General features: G+C 43.2%; 1 protein-coding gene across 1 annotated transcript in view; it reads left to right on the plus strand.

Annotated features, from left to right (window-relative positions):
- Positions 1 to 19,803, plus strand: part of LOC136543496 (uncharacterized) — a 34,864-nt gene extending 15,061 nt beyond the window's left edge. The window contains exons 3-6 of the mRNA XM_066535926.1: positions 17,270 to 17,848; positions 17,903 to 18,326; positions 18,931 to 19,544; positions 19,631 to 19,803. Of these exons, the coding sequence (XP_066392023.1) occupies positions 17,305 to 17,848; positions 17,903 to 18,326; positions 18,931 to 19,544; positions 19,631 to 19,803 (1,755 nt within the window). The 5' untranslated portion in view covers positions 17,270 to 17,304. The remainder of the gene's footprint in view (positions 1 to 17,269; positions 17,849 to 17,902; positions 18,327 to 18,930; positions 19,545 to 19,630) is intronic.
- Positions 19,804 to 20,054: the final 251 nt, after the last annotated feature.

Here is a 20,054-nt window from a genome sequence, read left to right on the forward strand (position 1 = left end):
AGTCCTCCATTCAGGGCCCAACGTATAGAACTTTAGCACTCTAAACTTTAATGTTTATAGTCGATGTTTAATTTAACTGTTTATTTATCCATTTGTCTTGAGTTTCTACTATTTATACTGAGCATCTACAAAAGACATCAGTTTTAATATGTACTTTTTATTTCTTACACCACACCATACTTATATGTACATAACTGCAATCAACAGTGGTAATTAAAGGCGCCTAGGGAATCAAGTACACGACGCAGAACATCAAGAAACTCTGGAATGAGTGGGAAATTCAGTTCTTGGTGCTCCTCAGTTTCACATTACAGATTTTCCTCTTTTTTACTGGCAGTCTTCGGCGGCGTAGCACCAACATGTTACTTAATTTCATAATTTGGATAGCTTACCTAGGTGCAGACTTGGTAGCAGTTTATGCCCTTGGCTTTCTTTCAAGACATGAGCATACAACTACTGGAAGTGACACTTTAAGAGGGGTCCACCAATTAGCTTTCTTTTGGGCACCTTTCCTTCTCATACATCTTGGTGGACAAGACACAATCACCGCTTTTGTCATTGAGGACAACTTTTAATGGTTGAGACATTTGCTGAATTTGATTGTTCAAGTTGTTAGGATTGATCTCCCACCGGCCTAACTGGGCCTTGTCCTCGCGCCCTGATCGGGGGCGCCCAACCCTACATGGTTGGTGGGCCCCCGTCGCACAGCGCTATAAAGGAAAGGTGGGGGCCAGGGCTCGCAGTATGAGGTTCACCGCGCCGCCAGTCACCCCACCGATATCCTATCCCTAGACCCGATCTTGAGAGGGGCGCTGCCAGCGACGGGAAGCACCACCGACGCCGGCAACGCCACCCCGACGCACACGCCGCCGCCGAGGACGCCACAGCGCCGACTCCCTCTCCACCGAACGTCGCTGCCGGCGCGCAGATGGCGTCCGTCAATGAAATCCCAGCCGGAGCTTCCACAACTACGGCATTTGATGGTTTGCAACCTATCACCCCCTTTCTCTCTGTCTCTCTGTGATCCTGAACACCTATTCTACTACTATGTATCCCGATCTAATGAACATGCCTAAATCAAAATCTAACAATGGTACCGGAGCCACGGTTCGACAAGAAATCAGATCGGGTAAGTGAAACCGACCGATCTGATGCGGATCGGGAAAGAAAATAGAAAGCCGAACCCTAAGACCTAACCCTAATTCCCCAAATCAAATCTGAAGAAGGGATTGAAGAAGGGGAAAAGGGAGGGTCGGATTCCGAGAATCCTAGACACAAATCCAAAAGAGAGAAAAGGGGAAGAAGAAAGAAAGAAGGGTCGAAACCCTAACCCTAACCCCAAGTTTTCCATTCGGATGAACGAAAAGAAAGAAATCAAAAGCAAAGAAAACGAATCGGCAAGAACAAACCCTAACCCGAATCGGCAAGAACAAACCCTAACCCTAACCCTAGTTTTTTCCCCATTCGGATAAACCCGAAAAGAACAACTCAAAGAAAGAAAGGGGAAAGTAGGGGTAGGGTTAGGGTGCATCGGATGAACTTTTTCGCCGGCGCGGGAGAAGAAGCCGAGCCGGGGGCGCGGGCTCGCCAGGCTCGGCCAAGGGAGCGCCACGGCCAGGCCGCTCGACGGCGGCGTGCTCACCCGTTGGGGAGCACGCGCGCTGGCGAGGGGGCTAGCGACGGCGCAAAGGACCGCTCGCTCGTCGCTCTTTCGCTCTCGGTTGCGGCTCGCTGCTGCGGCTGAAGAGAGATGAGAGAGAGCGGCAAAGAAGAGAGAGAAAGGGAAGGGTCGAATGGCTAGGGTTTCCAGGGCGCCGGCCGCGGCGACGCTTTTGATCCGCGCGAAACGGCCGCTCGGCCGTCGGATCAGATCGAACGGTCGAGATTCGCTGGGCCAACTCGCCGGCCCAGGCGGGCGCGAGGGCGCGCGGCGCTTTGCTGGCCCAGGCCCAGGTTGCGGCCTGGGTGCGGCCTGTGCGCGCGAGGACCGCTGGGCCGAGCTGGTTTCAGCGCGTCTTGGGCCGCGCTGGGCTGAAAGAAGAAGAAGAAAACTTTTCTTATTATTTTCCAGGAGCAATTTTAAATGCATATTTTGATGAATTTGAATGATTTTAATACAATTTTCTGTGCAAATTTTATCCAACGATATTTTGCTCAGAAAACAGTGAATTTTTTAGTGCTTCTGGAAAATAATAATATGAAAAGATTATTAATATTTCCGCTGTGCATGATAATTATTATTCTCTTTGATTAAATTTGAACCAATGGGATAATTTAATTTTAAGAGAAATGAATTTCTGATAATTTTGATACGATTATGATATTGTTATTTTCTGACCAACGTTGTTAATAACAATATTATAATTTTTGATCCATTAGAAATTGTGCATTAATTTTACTTCTGCCCAACGGTGATGTAAAATGTTTGCATGGATGAATTATAAGTTTTAATTTGACCAACATTGAGTTAAAGCATGGAATTTTATATATAAATGTTTCTTACTTACTCTAGTGTGATTTCAGGAGGCAAATGCATTATGAATATTGCCAACATCCTGACACTCAACGGAACCCATCACCGTGTGTGGCGGGAGAAGTATGAATTAGAACTTGCGTTAGGAGAGGTCGATTTTGCCATCACCTCACCGTGTCCTACTGAGCCAGAGGACCCGGTGAGAGGTGACAATGAATCTGACGTTGATTTCGCTTCTCGAAAGCGTGATCATGCTGAAATAAGAATGAAATATGACCTTGAACATAGGCAATGGACTCTCTCCAACCGCAAGTGCCTGTTGGTAGCCAAAGCCACCATAGAAGAACAGATAAGGGGCTCAATCCCTGAATGTGCTACTGCCAAAGAATATCTTGAGAAAATCAAGAGTCAGTTTACTGGGTCTACCAAGGCCACAGCAAGTTCACTGATTAAGAAGCTTGTGAATAAGAAATTCACTGGTGGTAGCATAAGAGAGCACATTTTGAAGATGAACACTACGGCATCCAAGCTAAAAGAAATGAATTTGAAGGAGGAGGATTTCCTGATTCATTTGATTTTTGCTTCTTTGCCAAAAGAATATGACACCTTCATTGTGAACTATAATATGTAGCCTGAAAGATGGGGCATAGAAAGACTCATCTCAATGTGTGCTCAAGAAGAGGAGAGGATAAAATCCTCACAAGGTGAATCTGCTCATTTTGTGAAGGACAACAAAAGAAAGAACTTTAATGGCAAGAATTCTAAACCACAAGGGAAACCTAAGTGGGATAAGACCTCTTCCTCCAGTTCATAGGGAAAGAAACCCCAGGATTCTGAGAATCAGCAGTATGGTGGAGCTAAAAAAGATAAGTGCAAGCACTGCTTCAAGAAGGGACACTACAAGAGGGATTATCTAGACTTCCTGAAATCTCTGCTAAAGAAAGATGATGAATTTATTACATTTGTAGATGAATCCCTGTATTTATGTCATGATAAATCCACTTGGTGGGTTGATTCAGGAGCAACTACTCATGTTGCAAATTCTTTACAGGGGTTAAGTGGGACGAGAACCTTGCAAAGAGGAGAAAGAACGATTAAAGTTGCAAATGGACTGCAAGCCAATGTTGAAGCCATTGGAGATTTTTCTTTAGAATTGAATAATGGTTTTGTACTTAGACTTAAAGAAGTACTTTATGTTCCCTCTTTGCGTAGAAATTTGATAAGTGTTTCAAAACTTGATGATGATGGAATTGATTGCCATTTTGGTGATGGCAAGTATAAGATACTGGTTAATAATAAATGTGTTGGTCTTGCCTTCCGACAAGATAAGCTTTATTTATTATCTCTTGCTGAGAATGCGAACAATGTATGCGATGAGAATGTGAATGATTCCCCATCTATGGATGTAACTAAGAAGCGGAAGAGAATTGATACTGTCTCTTTGAAATTATGGCATTGTCGCTTGGGCCATATTTCAAGGGGGAGAATGGATCGATTGGTTAAGGAATCAATTCTCCCGCACTTAGAGTTTTGAGATTTAGAACAATGTATTGATTGCATCAAAGGAAAGTATGTCAAGAAAATTAAGAAAGATGCCAAACGAAGCACAGGAATTTTAGAAATAATCCACACAGATATATGTGGTCCTTTTCCTGTGAAAAGTGTGGATGGTTATGACTCGTTTATAACATTCACAGACGACTACTCTCGTTATGGCAATATTTATCCAATTAAAGAAAGATCGGAAGCATTGGATAAATTCAAAATATTTAAAGCTAAAGTTGAAAATCAGCACAATAAGAAAATCAAGATAGTACGATCAGACCGAGGTGGAGAGTACTATGGGCAACATACCCCATATGGCAAAATTCCTGGACCATTCGCAAGGTTCCTACAGGAAAATGGCATAGTTGCTCAGTACTCCACACCGGGGGAGCCTCAGCAGAATAGAGTGGCTGAAAGACGTAACCGTACCTTAATGGATATGGTAAGAAGCATGATGAGTTACTCCACATTACCAATTAGTTTATGGATGGAGGCATTGAAAACCGCCATTCACATACTTAATCGAGTACCAAGTAAATCGGTGCCTAAAACACCGTATGAATTATGGACAGGAAGGGAACCCTCACTCGACCATTTGCGTGTGTGGGGCTGTCCAGCTGAGGCAAAAGTGTTTAACCCAAACATAGGAAAGTTAGACTCTAAGACAGTCAGCTGCCATTTTATTGGCTATCCAGAAAGATCGAAAGGATATCATTTCTATTGTCCTGACAGACATACGAAGATTGTAGAAACAAGACACGCTATGTTCTTGGAGGATAACATGATCAGGGGGAGCATGGTAGCACGAGAAATCAGCCTACAGGAGAAGCGGGTACATGTACCCACTCCGATGGTTGAAGAACCATTCTTCACGCTACCTGCTGCTGTTGCACCGACAGTGCAGGACACTATAGTGCCAACACCTGTTGCAAGTTCTCCCGTGGTGACAATAAATGAACATGAGGAACCTGTCCTTGAGGAACCTATCCTTGAAGAACCAATAGAACCAAATGTTGCACATGAGGAAGAACAACAACAGCCAAATGTGGAACAAGTGCCGGAGGCACCTAGAAGGTCTCAAAGAATAAGAAGATCAGCTATTACTGATGACTATGAAGTTTATGAAACAGAAGAATGTCAGATGGGGGATGATCCCACCTCATTTGAAGAAGCTATGAGAAGCGACCACTCATCAAAGTGGCTTAAGGCCATGGAAGATGAATTGAAATCAATGAGTACCAATAAAGTTTGGGACTTAGAAAATATCCCTAAAGGAGCCAAAACAGTAGGCTGTAAATAGGTCTACAAAACGAAATATGACTCCCAAGGGAATATAGAAAGATTTAAAGCGCGACTTGTGGCGAAAGGCTTCACGCAAAGAGAAGGGATTGATTACAATGAGACGTTTTCTCCAGTCTCATGTAAAGATTCCTTCAGAATTATAATGGCACTTGTAGCCCACTATGATTTGGAGTTACATCAAATGGATGTAAAGACGGCTTTCCTAAATGGGGATTTGGAAGAAAATGTTTATATGGCACAACCGAAAGGTTTTGTCGTAAAAGGAAAGGAAAATATGGGATGCCGCCTGAAGAAATCAATCTACGGATTGAAACAAGCTTCAAGACAGTGGTATTTGAAGTTTGATAGAACGATAAAAGGTTTTGGGTTTGAAGAAAATGTTGAGGACAATTGCGTTTATGCAAAGTTCAGGAATGGAAAGTACATATTCCTAATTTTGTATGTGGATGATATCTTGCTTGCTAGTAGTGATATCAATCTACTAATGGAAACGAAGAAATTCTTGTCCTCAAACTTTGATATGAAAGATCTCGGTGAGGCCTCGTTCATTTTGGGAATAGAGATTCACCGAGACAGGAGAAAAGGGGTTCTAGGATTATCGCAAAAGGCATACATAGAAAAGGTCCTGAAGAAATTTAGTATGCATGCGTGCAGTCCTTCACCTGCTCCTATAGTCAAGGGCGATAGATTTGGGGAACATCAATGTCCCAAGAATCAATATGAAATTGACCGAATGAAAGCGGTACCGTATGCTTTAGCTGTTGGAAGTTTACAATATGCTCAAGTGTGTACACGCCCTGACTTAGCTTTTGTTACCGGGTTACTTGGCAGATATCAAAAGAATCCAGGAATTAAACATTGGAAATTAGTGAAGAAAGTCCTGCGTTATTTGCAGGGTATGAAAGGCCTCATGCTTACGTATAGAAGATCTGATTCCCTGCAGATAGAGGGGTATTCAGATTCTGATTATGCGGGAGATGAAAGAAAATCCACGTCAGGATATGTATTTACTCTCGTAGGAGGGGCTATATCGTGGAAAAGCTCCAAACAAACCGTGACTACATCCTCGACAATGTATACCGAGTTTGTAGCATGCTATGAGGCAACGGGGCAGGTGAATTGGCTAAAGAAATTCATACCCGGATTGAAAGTGATTGATGATATAAATGAACCACTGAGATTGTATTGTGATAACAATCCAGCGGTACAGTATGCTCACAACAATAGGTCAAGTGGTGCTGCCAAACACATTGACATAAAGTACTATGTTGTGAAAGATAAAGTTCGGGATCATATAATAAATCTTGAGCATATAAGCACAGAGAAAATGCTCGCGGATCCACTCACAAAGGGCTTACCACCCAACGTGTTCAGAGAACATGTAGCCGGCATGGGTTTAAGGGAAAGCCTATGATTCCCGAACATACGAAGGGTCCAAAGAAAGTTTACATTTCAAAATGGAGAAGTGTATTGTGGCTGTTAGTCCAACGGCACTAATTGCTGTGACGATGGGACAGTTCTATGCACTAATTTGTGATGAAATAGGATGGAAGCAAGAAAAATATGAATTGAAAGTTTTGAGTATGAAATTAAAGAACGAAGAATAGATGAGAGATCAAGGGGGAGAATGTTAGGATTGATCTCCCACCAGTTAGGCCCAACGGCCTAACTGGGCCTTGTCCTCGTGCCCTGATCGGGGGCGCCCAACCCTACATGGTTGGTGGGCCCCCATCACACAGCGCTATAAAGGAAAGGTGGGGGCCAGGGCTCGCAGTACGAGGTTCACCGTGCCACCAATCACCCCACCGATATCCTATCCCTAGACCAAATATTGAGAGGGGCGCTGCCAGCGACGGGAAGCACCACCGACGCCGGCAACGCCACCCCGACGCACACGCCGCCGCCGAGGACGCCACAGCACCGACTCCCTCTCCACTGAACGTCGTTGCCGGCGCGTAGATGGCGTCCGTCAATGAAATCCCAGCCGGAGCTTCCACAACTACGGCATTTGATGGTTTGCAACCTATCACCCCCTTTCTCTCTGTCTCTCTGTGATCCTGAACACCTATTCTACTACTATGTATCCCGATCTGATGAACATGCCTAAATCGAAACCTAACACAAGTTACCCTTGCCATCTATGTATTTTGGAAGTCCATTGATCAATACAGTCATTGACTTACAGCTTCAGGTATTTTTGTCTCTGTTACTGGAATCATCAAGTATGGGGAAAGGACAATGGCCGTAATGTATGGGAACCTAAGAAACATGGGTGGTGCTCTTCACAAAAACAAAAACACGAGTGGCTCCAATACTAATGAAGATGATGGCTCTCATATCACTAAAAATGTGTAAGTGGTTCCAAGACTAGAGCAGGCTGATGATGTTGATTATCTTGGCATTGTTTCTTTTGCTTTGCAAGCAACTCTAGGTGTCCAAGAACTCTTTCAGGACACACCTTGCACCAAATGGAAGATTACCAAAGGAGTGTACTAACATCATCTAGAATTCACAAGGCCCACATGCCCAAGTTATTGGAGGTTGAACTTGACCTAATGTACGATGATCTCTTCACCAAGGCTCAGGTGATTCGTACAAAAGGTGGCATCGTACTTCGAAGCTTGTCTCAAATTTCTATGGTAGTCGCTTTTGTGCTCTTCCTTGTAAGCGACCATCATTGATACAGCTAGGCCGATCTTGCAATCACATACTTGTTATTTTCCGCAGCCTTTTTCCTAGAAGCTTGTGCAGTATTTTTGTTAGTGAAGTCGCCATGGACTTGGTCATGGTTGAAGGCTCGAAGGTGCTGTGGGCTCGCTCATGTATGCACATCCCTCCTCTCCAGCTGTATCAGGCTAACTGAGGGGAGGACAATGGAGAAATAACAAGAAAATGATTATCCAAAACATGGCGTATGTCCAACAGATCCAGAAAGAGGAGACTGAGAACTCAAACATCGTGAACCCTAAGACCAAACTAACCAAAGGTGGACTTGAACTTCTTCAACGAGAAGCAGATACCTTCTTCTTCTTGGATTACGCAATCACCTCTGACTGGCGATCCTAGTTCTACGAGCGACGGCTAGATCTCGTAGCTCTGCCTCAGATTCGAGGGGATGGAGATGAAGGAGAGGCATACATGGTGGCATCTTATAGCTTGGTGGACGGAGGTGGGAAGAGCGTTGGCCATGGTGCGCTCCCTACACGAGCTTGAGTGGAGGAAGATAAAAGTAGAGGAGAGGGGGTTCGCTCGACGAGGAGGCGTGCGAGCGGCCATGTCCCCAAAAGAGAAAAACAGGAGGGGGGGTCCGGTACAGGAACGAGGGCGAGGATCGAGAGCTGACAGGATGCCGAGAAAAGGGGAAGCGCACAGTGCACGAGTACGGTGGATGTGGCATAATGCCGTGGTTACGCTAGAACAGGGTACTAGTTGACCCTAACATTGACGATGTCAGCAGGGCACGCGGCAATAGTGATTGGCATGTGTAACGTCGTCATGCTGGACACAGGGCTTGAGACATAACGTCCACTCAGGCTTTTCCAATCACTCCCTACTACATGAGGCTAACTTTTCCTTGTTACTCTTCTTTTCCTTCCCTTCCTTGTCCACAATATGCGCCAACCTGAGATCGCAACATACATGCTTCCTCCAAAACCACATTCTCTTGTTTACTTTGAGGGAACACTATTTTGTCAACCCATTGTGGATTTTTCGTTCGAACACTCGAATATTTCCAAGAAGAATATTTTGTATCAAGAGCGGTACGGCGGTATAACTTGGCAAAGGTACTTGGTCAACAACCTCGATACTAGCACGTGTCGAGCAGCGTCACCATGTGGCAGCTTTTCCACAGGGGCCCTCGGTTTTGTCGCGGCACCATAAGCTATTAACCAGACAACTATTACCAACTTACACGCAATGAAGGCGGTGGGGTCATAGACCACAGAATCAGAGGAGTATTGCAAGGGAAGATTCAGACAACAAGGGTTCCTTTTGCAACAAAGGACAAGAAATTCAAATTCCACAATGGATTTAATTTAAAGAGGTTCAAATGTTCTGTTGTGATATCCACAATTAGTTGATACAGTGCCCTCTATTATCCAATCATGGCTGGTCTGCTCGCACCTAAAAAGTAACTTCTCTTGTAACTCACTTAACGTCATCCTTGAAAACCCTAAGCACGTCTAACGAGACCTAAGGGTAGATGGACGCAATAAACACAATGAAATAAATAAAATGCACATTCCAAACGTCCTTATGCCAGTACAATATACAGGCACTCACTCTCCCATTGTCGACACATCTTCACCTTCCCTATGACCAGATGATCTCAACAACTACGGATGAAATACAACGGAAAGATTACAATACTGGAGGACAGCGTTGAAAGACACCACTAACTACTGGTCCATCTTCTCAAGGAAACTAATCTACTTTGTCGGACAACACATCTTCATTCCTAGGCTTGGCTGATTCTTTTACCGCCCTGGCTATAGATCTACCTCCTCTCTTGGCAGTGGTTGACTGAGGGGAAGCAAGGACTCTACTTCTAACACTTCCGAAGGTGGGGGTGCTGGCGGTACTGCAACACCAGTTCTCCTTATTTCCGGCGGGTGGATAGGGATTCCCTCCAAGATGAAGGGATCTTGCCTTTTAGCAGTCTGCATCCTACTCTTGGCCCTAGTGACAAGGTAGGCCTCTCCCAACTAATGGGCATGCTGATCTTCAGCCTCCTTAAGGGCTTCCAACATGGCCACCTCCCAATTCTCTGCGGCTGCCACACTAGCATGCGCTTCAACAAGCTGCACCTAGAGGATCCTGGAGAAGATCTCGGCTTCCTCGGCTCGCCGAAGGCACTTCCTCAGCTCCAAGGCTTGCCGGTCATACTACTCATCCAGAATGAGTAGGTACGTGGTCAAGTGCACCACGGTTGGGCTGTCTTCTTGCGCATCCCACCCTTGCAAAGCCTCTATGCAAGCCCTCCATACCCGTCGATTCTTTTCCAAAGGTGGAAAGAACCTCATGGGGGTACCAGCAATGGGCTCTTTATAGATCTAGCAAAGGTGCGCAAGGCTTTGCGGGCCACAACTTCATAGGTATCGACGAAGCGAAACCCGATTGCGGTCACATTCTAGGCTTCAGTGATGTCAGGGAACTCCTCACTCTTCCCAATATAGACGGTAACTTCACACCGCTCAGTGCTATGCTTTTCATACTCACGGCCCTCATACTTGGGATGATCTTTGACTCCGGGTTTTTGTAGGGTGGCATACAAGATTTTAGGAAAACCCTTAGTGTTTAGGCAGTAACTGCTAACCCAGGCTCCTGCCATCCTGATGGGTGGTTGCAAAGGAGGATTGAGTGAAAAGCTTGCTCAAGAGGAAGGGCTAGGTGAGCTGGAGTGCCCCGAGGGGTGGTACCAATGGCTAGGTCCTTTTGTAATGGCAGAGCGGTCAGTGGTACTGGCACAGTCCACCTTCGGTTCCTGTGCAGGGCCACTACAAATGAATCGATCGAATTTTTCACACGTTCTAGGAGAGCATTGTCTGAGGCCATTAATGACTAGTACGGTTGCAGGGCAAGGGTCCGACAAGAGCATAGAAAAGAGTACAGAGAAACGTGGGGTCATGGTAGGCGTGAACCATAGGCGAACACGAAGCACGAAGCCACAATTTAGTAGTAATTCCCGAACAAGAACCTGTCAGTACTACACAATACGACTCGTGTGACATCTATGAAGGGCGCATCTACCAGAAATACAATGACTAAGGCATTACTAGTGTGCCTGACTTAAAGATTGTACACTATGCGAGAGTTAGTCTACCGGAGAAAGCCTAGTTAAACCTATTCTGAATACTTAACCATAACAATAGGGCTACTTATATATTTCGTAGTTAAATGCCCTAACTTTTTACAAAAATAGGTTATCAAATTTTAGTTTAGAAAAGGGTTTTGAAGCTTTATTTCCTCATTTATGCTTTTGATACCACCTGTGGTAGAACCACCTAATTTAATGCCCTCCCAAGAGTACTTATCTTCCATTAGACACTAAGTACCCAAGAGAGTGCACTAAATCATGTTGTTCCGTCGAGCACACCCCAAGGGAGAACTCGAAAATCCATATTTTTCCATCAGGATTATAAATGAGAGTGTAAAGCTTACAACATCTTTAGCCATTTCTTATATCACTTTATTACAGTAATAAAATACTACCTCAATTGATTATAACAGTGGAATATAACAATGTTATTAGAGTTATAGAGGAAGCAAAGATTAATTTAATGATATGGTGGAGCATTAACGTAGTGGACATTTATATACAAGAGATGCTAGCAGATTTTACATCTTTTCTTATAAAAACCTTAAGTGAGGGTTATAAATAAATACAACGGTTGTAGCTTGAAGGAATCCTCTCTGAGCCCACCAGGAGGTTTCCACACATAAGAGTCAGCTCTAAGTATCCTCTGATCACCTGCAACGGGGGGAATAAAACCCTGAGTACTCGATTGTACTCAGCAAGACTTACCCGACAGGAGGAAAATAAAAGACTCCAAGGATATGCAAGGCTTATTTGGCTTGTGGGTTATTGCATCGGTGGAAGCATTACTAAAGGTGTGTCCTTATATTCACCTTTATTAGCAGTCATTATTAGTTCATTAACTAACCATTCTATATAAGCACCTATGCTACTTTTAAGCAGGTGATAAGCAATCAGAACCATTTTATCACCTTTCAAGTTTCATTTCTTACTACGGTGCAAGACCATAGCCAAGTCGTACCGTCTCACAAAAATGGCGATTCGCGAATCAATGTATCCTAGATGGGTACCCCGAAATACACGCCCCATTTATACCCTAGGCACAAACAAAACCAACCCATTCCACTCCTGTCGAGGGGTCTAGGTCCCCATCCAAACTTGGACTCCAAGCCCCCACACTTGAGACCCGGTCTCAGCATGATGCTTAGACCTCCACCTTTCTTCGCCTCCAATCAGTCGGTCCGAAAAGAGTCAGAACCCACGACAAGAGTGTAACGAGCCTTCCTGGTCCCATAAGCAAGTATGTGCTCAGGATAATAAGTCTGTGACATGACTACCATCTACAGCAACGGACGGTCCTCAATCGACACAAATAGGGAAAACAGTGTAACCAAGCTAAGCCCCGTTGGCCATGAGACAGAACCTGTTACACCCACCAATACCCATATCATATCCCTGCCCTGTCTCCCTTTTGTTTTCATCATTTTATTATGAGAGTAATAATAATCATCTATTGTGAGTAACGGCAGGTTACTCATGCTATCGAAAGCCTAAACATAGCAGTTACTCGAACCTGTACTAGTAGGACTCATAGGATAGTTACATCTATCCAGGTGGTTTCCATAAAATTCCTGTAATGTAAATGCATATAACATATATAAATAGTGATTATAAAAAATAAGGGGTTATGCACCGAAGCTTGCCTGGGTAAGATATAACCAAAACTTAGTATTCCATCATGGTGATACGATCATCAAGGCACCATCCTTTCCACTACACTGATCATCTCCATGATCCATCGTTGTTCCTATTATGATATACGTGGATATAACGCAGAGACGTAAATAAGTAATGGTAACCAAAACTCTTAGAAATATAATTACGCCTCGCAAGCTAACGAGATAGCTCTAATAACTAACATGCTAGGCTATGTATTCACATCATCAGGTAAGGCTTTATTTTCAAAAAAATATTTTAGTTCTAAAATCCCATGGTGTTTCGGTATTTTATTGATTAAACATATATTTTTGAACTAGGGTTCATTTAGCTACCTTAGCAAATTAATTATTATGGTGCTATAAAAATTACAGTGAGCACCTAATAATGTTAGAAATTTACTGTGAAAGTTTTAGAGCCAACACTATCACCAATTTATCACAAAAATTCGTACAAGTTTATATCTTAACAATATTAAGCATCTCAAATTAATTATATAACTCCTGAATATATTATAAAAACTATGTAAACAAAATATACTAGCAGATAGATCATGATTTTAGAAACCTAACAAAATTAGTTTCACAATTTTTTGCCAACTACATAAATTTATATTGAATTTACAAGTTTGCTAAGAAACTAAATTAGGAAATGCTTTAGAAAAAAGGGCTGGTGGCAACTAATTCGGCCCAGCAGCCCACCTTGGCCCAATGCGGGATGCGGGCGTGCGCAGCATGTCGGCCTAGCAAGCGGCCCAAGGCGGGATCCCTCGCGCTCACTAGCTATTTTGCAGAAAACACCATGATCTATCAATTTATTACGTGACACTATGCGCACTATTGCGGAAGAGACACGCCTCACATCTAACACTCTATAAAAACTCATCTCTGCAACGGCATGCCACTGGACGCATGCGCGCGATGGCGCGGCTCACCGACGGCATACGGCGGATACGCGGGGCAACCCAGCGGCACTCTGGTGAGACAGAGGGGTCGACCGGGCTCTATGGCCAAACACATAAGGATGGGCAGCGGTAGGGAGCTTAACAGTGTACTACCGAAGCCTAGCCTCGACGACGGATAGAACCGTGCGGCGACGTGACTGTTCCAGCAGCCTAAGGTACTATCGGGGTGGTAGAGATAGCAGGTAAGCACCAGTAGCTCATCGGGATTTGCGCTGCGGTGGCGGTTGAGGCACAGGAGTGCCGAGGTGGCCTGGCCACTGCGTGCAGTGATATCGGCGGTGCTCCAAGGTTGACACCGACACGTCAGGTCCTCACTCGTGTCGTTCCTGGTCCAACAAAGATGAGCAACAACACGAGGGGACCAAGGTGAGCTCATAGGAACAACTAGTTGAACCCCTACCGAGGGGTAGGGCCTTACCCCCAAGTCATGCTCTGTTTCAGAGGCGTGATGACCGGCGACCGCGGAAACACTAAATTCGTCCACACCGAGGCGCGACAAAGCCTCGATAGGGGTTGCCTGGCTAGTCAACTCCCTAGGCCACTTGCTGGTGCAAGGAATTGAACTGCGAAGCTCCGAGCCAAGTGAATCGAGAGGCGGAGCGTGCGGTGCTCCCGCTGTGGTCATGTCATGGAGAGACACATGAGTGAGCTCGAGTGGATTAAGACGGCGGCTTTGACCGATAGCTGTAGTATGAGCACGTGCGCACAGGTGATGAGACCAGGGAGGGCTTGGCGCGACGCGCTTGAATTGGAGCTCTCAAGAACACTAGTTAACAATATTTATTTTCCAAAAGTTAAACTTGTATTTCCATCTACTAAACTTATACTTGAATTTTTATTTAAGTACTAAATACAAGTTATATTTTATTTTTGTTTATAGAAATTATTTTTTGTGCCAAACAATTAAAACGACTTATCCCATTTTTCTCGTTAGGATTTTCATTAGCACTTTTACGCACCAAGTAAGTTAACTTGGATATTTATTTGAGTCTACAAAAGTGAGTCACATAGGATTCGCTTATCATTTCCCGTGCGTTATAAATTTCTAAAACCCAAAAACTTGTTTGGCTAATCCTCTCATACCTAAATCTCGGTGCTAAGCAAGCTCGTAACACCAATGGTGTTATAGCTCACCTATCATTTGATTTCTCTTTATCTTATATAAAAAGGATAACTTTTTTATGGTCATATATATGAATACAAACTTTATGTTAAAGTTATAGAGTTTGACACGATCTACACGTTGATAAATTTTTATTTAATATATTTTAAAGGCTTAAATATTCATTTTAAGTACCAAATTTTAACGTTCAAAATTTTGAATTTCTCAAATCACCTTAGATGCTGACATAGTCCATATCAAAATTGTAGTTGCCAATAGGATCTTAATTATAGTCCATAACTTTTTTTATTTGAGATCGTTTAGTGGCCAAAATATTTGTTTTAAGTTCTCTAATTTTGAAATTCATTTCTTTTTAATTTTTCAAATGTGACACGGTCTACACCAAAGTTGTAGCTCTCAATATGTGCCACAACTTTGTAGTTGATAATATTTTTATTTGAGGTTGTATGGAGTTAATTTCTTAAATTTTGAAATTTAATTTCTTTGAATTTTTCAAATGATAAAAATTTGGGCCTCTAAATGGCCTCAAATAAAAAAATTAATCAACAACAAAGTTATAGATAATGTTCAAACCTACAACTTTCGTGTAGACCATGTCAACATCAAAGGTTGTTTGAAAAATCTAAAATGATTGAATTTCAAAATTAGAGAACTTAAAACAAATATTTGAACCTCTAAACAATCTCAGATAAAAACATTATCAATTATAAAGGTGTACATCTTACTGGGACTATAACTTTAGTATAGACTATGTCAACTTCTAAGTCCATTTGAAAGAATCAATTTTACAATTTTAAAATCTGGTAACTAAAAATGAATATTTGAGCCTTTAAAATATATTAAATAAAAATATTTATCAACTACCGTGTCAAGCTCTACGTAGCTAACATAAAGTTTATATTCATATGAAAAAGCTATGCCATTTTATATATAAGAGAAGGGAGAGACCGAGTGATAGGTGGGCTCCACTGTCACGTTAGCGAAATCATCCAAGAAACCACTTTGAAATGGTTAAGGAGGGTATTGTATCTGGTTTTAAATGTTCAGGTGTGTATGTCGTTCTATATTGAAGTTCCAAGGGGCTTTGAAATTAAGTGACTAGTTCAAGGGGTGAATCGAATACTCCATTAAATAATTATACCCAATGTAAGGGATTTTGTTTTTGGACAAAAGGGCTTTCAGCCTGTTCGCTTGCTCGTAAACGATCGTAAATTTCCAGCCGGGAACAGTGTTTTTCTCTCACACCAAACCAGCCAGCAGTAAATAATCCACGATACGATACGGCCTCCCGAACAGGCTAGCAAATAGCCACACAAATTTGGTATGTATTATATTGTTGCTTGCCATTTATATCAAATAAAATGGTCCTTTACTTAACGTCTATACGTGAAAAAATTAAATTGATTACCAAATGAAGTCAGGGCAGATGTGTCTTTTCTATTATAATATGTCTTATAATCTAATAGAATCAGTATGGGGTTATTTTGTTTATTACCTTACCCAGGCAACGTTGTCTCACCAGTCAGCAATCCAGGCTCTCAATTTTGAGTGTCTAGTGGCCAGATTTGTTGCCTGGCAGGCATCAAGATTCAACGATTGACCTCAGTATAGTTGTAAATTCATGTGTTGGATGTGATAACTTTATAACTATCTACAATGACTTTAATTATGAAGTTAGGAATGTGTACAAATAGGAAACTACACAAATTAATTAGCTATCTGTTAAAAGCATCACCAACAGTCCCCAATACCTCGTCCGATCCCCATAAAACTATTATATTAGGGATACTCATGTTTTTTTTGCTCCAACAATTCCCCAATACCTATCCTTTTTTTGTGACCAAAAATATTTACCTCATCTCCCCTTAAATAAAGAGGAGGGGAGGGGGGGGGGGGGGGGGGGGGGGGGGGGTTGCATCTCCCCTAGTGTAGCATGTGGCCCACCTAAACTTTCACTTCTCAGCTATATTTTTTCTTACACACCTATGGGACCCACCTTTCATATTAGTATTTGGAAAGATATATTTGGTTACTGCCATAGCAACTCCCTTAATATTCACAAAAAATATATATATTTGGCTACCCCAATACATATATTAAGGATACATTATTGGAGAGATGCTGGAGATGCTCAGCTATAAAATTCAGAATAAATATCTACTATACTCTTTTCATCAATTAATAGTTCCTAAATTAAATAAAACGTATAGAACTTTAGCACTCTAAACTTTAATGTTTATAGTCGATGTTTAATTTAACTGTTATTTATCCATTTGTCTTGAGTTTCTACTATTTATACTGAGCGTCTACAAAAGACATCAGTTTTAATATGTACTTTTTATTTCTTACACCACACCATACTTATATGTACATAACTGCAATCAACAGTGGTAATTAAAGGCGCCTAGGGAATCAAGTACACGATGCAGAACATCAAGAAACTCTGGAATGAGTGGGAAATTCAGTTCTTGGTGCTCCTCAGTTTCACATTACAGATTTTCCTCTTTTTTACTGGCAGTCTTCGGCGGCGTAGCACCAACATGTTACTTACTTTCATAATTTGGATAGCTTACCTAGGTGCAGACTTGGTAGCAGTTTATGCCCTTGGCTTTCTTTCAAGACATGAGGATACAACTACTGGAAGTGACACTTTAAGAGGGGTCCACCAATTAGCTTTCTTTTGGGCACCTTTCCTTCTCATACATCTTGGTGGACAAGACACAATCACCGCTTTTGCCATTGAGGACAACTTTTTATGGTTGAGACATTTGCTGAATTTGATTGTTCAAGTTACCCTTGCCATCTATGTATTTTGGAAGTCCATTGATCAATACAGTCATCAACTTACAGCTTCAGGTATTTTTGTCTCTGTTACTGGAATCATCAAGTATGGGGAAAGGACAATGGCCTTAATGTATGGGAACCTAAGAAACATGGGTGGTGCTCTTCAGAAAAACAAAAACACGAGTGGCTCCAATACTAATGAAGATGATGTCTCTCATATCACTGAAAATGTGGAAGTGGTTCCAAGACTAGAGCAGGCTGATGATGTTGATTATCTTGGCATTGTTTCTTTTGCTTTGCAATCAGCTCCAGGTGTACGAGAACTCTTTGCACGACACACCTTGCACCAAATGGAAGATTACCAAAGGAGTGTACTAACATCATCTAGAATTCGCAAGGCCCACATGCCCAAGTTATTGGAGGTTGAACTTGACCTAATGTACGATGATCTCTTCACCAAGGCTCAGGTGATTCGTACAAAAGGTGGCATCGTACTTCGAAGCTTGTCTCAAATTTCTATGGTAGTCGCTTTTGTGCTCTTCCTTGTAAGCGACCATCATGGATACAGCAGGGCCGATCTTGCAATCACATACTTGTTATTTTCCGGAGCCTTTTTCCTGGAAGCTTGTGCAGTATTTTTGTTAGTGATGTCGCCATGGACGCTACTAGAGAACAGACTTTAGAACGATGTCCCAATTTGGCATTAGCCTCGGCATTCTTTGCCTCCGGGACTAGAGAGGCCTTTAGTCCCGGTTGGTGTCTCCAACCGAGACTAAAGGTCCCTGCCCAACGGCTACTGCGCTCAACCGGGACTAAAGGTGGACCTTTACTCCCGGTTGGAGCCACCAACCGGGACTAAAAGTCCTCCAGCCTAAGGTAGACCCTTTAGTCCCGATTAGTAACATCAACCTGGACTAAAGGTCCCCCGATGGGTTAGTTCAAAAGGAAAGCATCACATCCATTGTTAGATGTGTTGTGTAGGTGGGGTGGTAGGCTACGCGCGAGGCAGTGCATGAGGTCTTGGGTTCGAATCTCACGGGGCGCAGCGGTGGAAGACATTATTTTTTTTAAAGCTAGGAGGATCTTTAGTCCCGGTTGTGGCAAACCGGGACTAAAGAACAACACCTTTAGTCCCGGATTGCTAGTCCCAATTGGGAAACCAGGAGTAGAGCTAGTTCCCAACCGAGACCAGTCCGGACTTGGTCATGGTTGAAGGCTCGAAGGTGCTGTGGGCTCGCTCATGTATGCACATCCCTCCTCTCCAGCTGTATCAGGCAGTCTGAGGGGAGGACGCTATGGTCAAATTCCATGGGGCAGTACAACTTTCTGAGCTATGTGGGTTGCGAGAAGTCGAGGCTGTCCAAGCTAGTGAAGAGGGTGGCGAGGATGACGGCAATCCTAGTCGGAGCCAATGAAGGAAAAAAGCCATTGCTGTGGCTGAGCAAGCTGTTGGATACTGAACATGTCAAGGTGGACAAGACGACAAAGGAGTCTATCATACAGACAGTGTATAGATCACACAGAGATCACCCGATCAGTCTAGTGGATGCCGAATGGCCTAACATAGGCCCCTTCCTCAAATATCTGCTGCCCGACTTTGGAGCCAGTCTAGGTTATGGCATTGTGTGCTTTCACATATTCACGGAGGTATACTTACAGCACACTTTCATAGATGATATCAGTCACTTGGTAACTGCATGCCGCAATCTGTCCAACTACATGCTCTACCTTGTGGTAACACGACCTGAAATGCTGCCTGTCAGTGGCACCACCGGACCTACCATAAAATTGTTTCTTGACAAGATCGCTCAAGAAGATTGGCACACATGGGACCGTTTCACCAAATTGTGGAGAGCCAGAGATCTTCTGCGACGCTTGGGTTTATCATCCGAACCTCCAGCATGCAGAGAAACGCTGGAGGAGTTAATGAGCGTCTGGACGAAGCTGCTCGTTAGTCGCGAGCAGCAGTGCATGCGACGTCGCTAAGCACAGGAGGGGAGCTCATCACCTTTGCTTGGTTGCTCATGGCGCACAAGCAGCTTGGAGATGTGGGACAACCGTATGCCTTCATTGTTGGCGATGTTGGTACTGTTCCTCCAATCAGGCCGTTGCTGCCCCGGGCCAACCATATAGTTTAGCACTCTAAACTTTAATGTTTATAGTCGATGTTTAATATAACTTTATCCATTTGTCTTGAGTTTCTACTATTTATACTGAGCATCTACAAAAGACATCAGTTTTAATATGTACTTTTTATTTCTTACACCACACCATACTTATATGTACATAACTGCAATCAACAGTGGTAATTAAAGGCGCCTAGGGAATCAAGTACAGGATGCAGAACATCAAGAAACTCTGGAATGAGTGGGAAATTCAGTTCTTGGTG

The sequence above is a fragment of the Miscanthus floridulus genome, chromosome 3 (genome assembly GCF_019320115.1).
Source record: "Miscanthus floridulus cultivar M001 chromosome 3, ASM1932011v1, whole genome shotgun sequence".
Lineage (NCBI taxonomy): Eukaryota > Viridiplantae > Streptophyta > Magnoliopsida > Poales > Poaceae > Miscanthus > Miscanthus floridulus.